This window comes from Histomonas meleagridis (genome assembly GCF_020186115.1).
Source record: "Histomonas meleagridis strain 2922-C6/04-10x chromosome Unknown contig_18, whole genome shotgun sequence".
NCBI classification, from domain to species: Eukaryota; Parabasalia; order Tritrichomonadida; family Dientamoebidae; genus Histomonas; species Histomonas meleagridis.
In genome coordinates, this window is record NW_027150797.1 from 463768 (window position 1) to 465882 (window position 2115).

Consider the following 2115-nt stretch of genomic DNA (forward strand, 5'->3'; position numbering starts at 1 on the left):
CCTTCTGTTTCTGTTCAACAAGATTCATTAAATTTAGTTAAAAAATGTTTCGAAACCAGTTCGAATTTTTATCAAAATTTCATTTTGTCTACTTTACAGAACAACAAATTCAAAGAAATTGTTATGGAAAAGGTAAAAATGCCATCAAAAAATGATGTATCGTTCGTATCGTTATTCTGGAAAATGGCGTTTTATAAAATGCGAGGAAATATTAATGATACATATACTATGATTGAATATTATAAGCTTATATTAGAAACTCAAGAGATTACTTCTAATGATGCTATATCGTATTTGATTGTTTTACTTTCATTTTCACAAGAAGATATTTCGAAATATATTTCGAAGTTTGGAAATAATTTAGTCGAATTAATACTAAACTCAAGCACTAAAAATGAATGTATTTCATTTTTGGTTGCCTCAATGAAAAATGCAAATGCATATCCGCAAATTAATCGAATTGTCGACGTTTTAATCGAAATTTGTAATTTTGATATTTCGGCAATTTCATATGTAAAAGAGCAAATCAGCAAAAGTGTTCTTTCGTGCTTACTGAAGGAAACTAATATGAAATTGTGCGTGCAGTTCACAAAGTTGTTGGAGTTGGTGTCAAAGGCAGAAAACGCGAACGAAAACAACGAAAATGAAGTCGAGGAAATGACGGAATTCAAAATAAATGAAGAAACGACATTCGAAATAATTAAGTTAATTGCAGATTACTTTGTTTTTGAGTAAAGAATCTTTTTAGGTTGAAATGTTTGTTAATTTAAATTAAAGTTCCCAACGATAGAATCAAATGAATGAAAAATCATCGCATTTAAATTCAAAAACTGAAGTGTTTGGAAAACATTATAAAATTTATTAAAGATAATTATAAGGAAGAAATGATTGTAAAATGAACAAATTCTCTTTCAAACGAAGTGCATTGATACAATTGTATGAAAACGACGGAAATGTCTATCGTTCACGAATAAACTACTGAATTTACAGTTTTTGCCAAACAAAAAATCGAGTTCTGTAGTTTTTATTTCAAGACAAAGATACATTTCAGTGGTTGATACGATACAAAAATGGAACAACAGCACTGTAAAGGTTATTAACATATGATGACCAAAACGAAACTGTTGATGGGCCAAATCTGAGCTGAGAAACATTCATTTGAAGTTTCTGTTGTCTGCAAATATGACTCAGCTCAGCGCCAACGCCATATCTAACATTTAAATTATGCAAATTAAGGAATAATCTCATTAATTCTTCCTTTGAACCGCATACAGGAACAAGTATATTGAGAGGATTGTAAAACATTGGAGCCGTATCAAGCTTTGGCGAGACTACGCTAAGATAACTTCCATCTTTTGGAATCCTATCAATTTCATATGCAATCATGTAAGCATTAAGAACATATTTTCCACGAGCTCTAATTGCACCTTCAACAAACCTTCCAAGTTCAGTGTTATCTTGGCACTGATAAGGAAATATATCAAATCTTTTTATAATTTCTGGAACTTGTTTTGTATACACTGCCTTTGCATGTGGATAAAAACAAACAATTTCATAGCTTTCGTCTATATTTTCGCTTATCAATTGCTGTAAGATTTTTATTTGTTCGATTGATACTTCAAGATTTTTCGTAAGTTGATATATTACTGAAAGATATATTCCATTTTCTGGTTTCATGTGTATAATTGGTATTTTTTCGTTATTACGTACGTAGTAAGAGTTTTCGTGTTTTGTTAAGAACATCTGTCCAAATGTTTTTGGTGGGAATACAGATGAAATGAATCTTTTAATAAACATTATTAGATAGAAACCAAGTATGAAGTAAAGAAGAATTATTAGTTCGTTGTTTACTTCCATGAAATTGTTCCAAATGATGGAAAAAAGTGAAGTATCTATCGGAGCAATCAAAAATTATTTTTGGGCAGGAATTTTTCGATTGGAGGACGTTTAATTTATGGAAACCGTCGAACTGATTAGAACCGATTCAATTTTGTAAACAGTTTTTGCACGTTTAACAAAAAAATTTCATGTATGAAAATCAATTGATTATGCATAATTTGGATGATTTATTAAATGTTAATGCAAAATAATCAAACCAAGCTTGAGCTTTTTGTA

General features: G+C 29.8%; 1 protein-coding gene across 1 annotated transcript; it reads right to left on the reverse strand.

Annotated features, from left to right (window-relative positions):
* Window positions 1-1047: 1047 nt before the first annotated feature.
* GO595_002498 (uncharacterized protein) lies at window positions 1048-1743 on the reverse strand (the record flags this gene model as incomplete). Its single annotated transcript, XM_067915415.1, has 1 exon — window positions 1048-1743. One exon carries the CDS (start codon window positions 1741-1743, stop codon window positions 1048-1050), a length of 696 nt encoding a protein of 231 aa, XP_067777435.1.
* Between the last annotated feature and the right edge of the window lie 372 nt (window positions 1744-2115).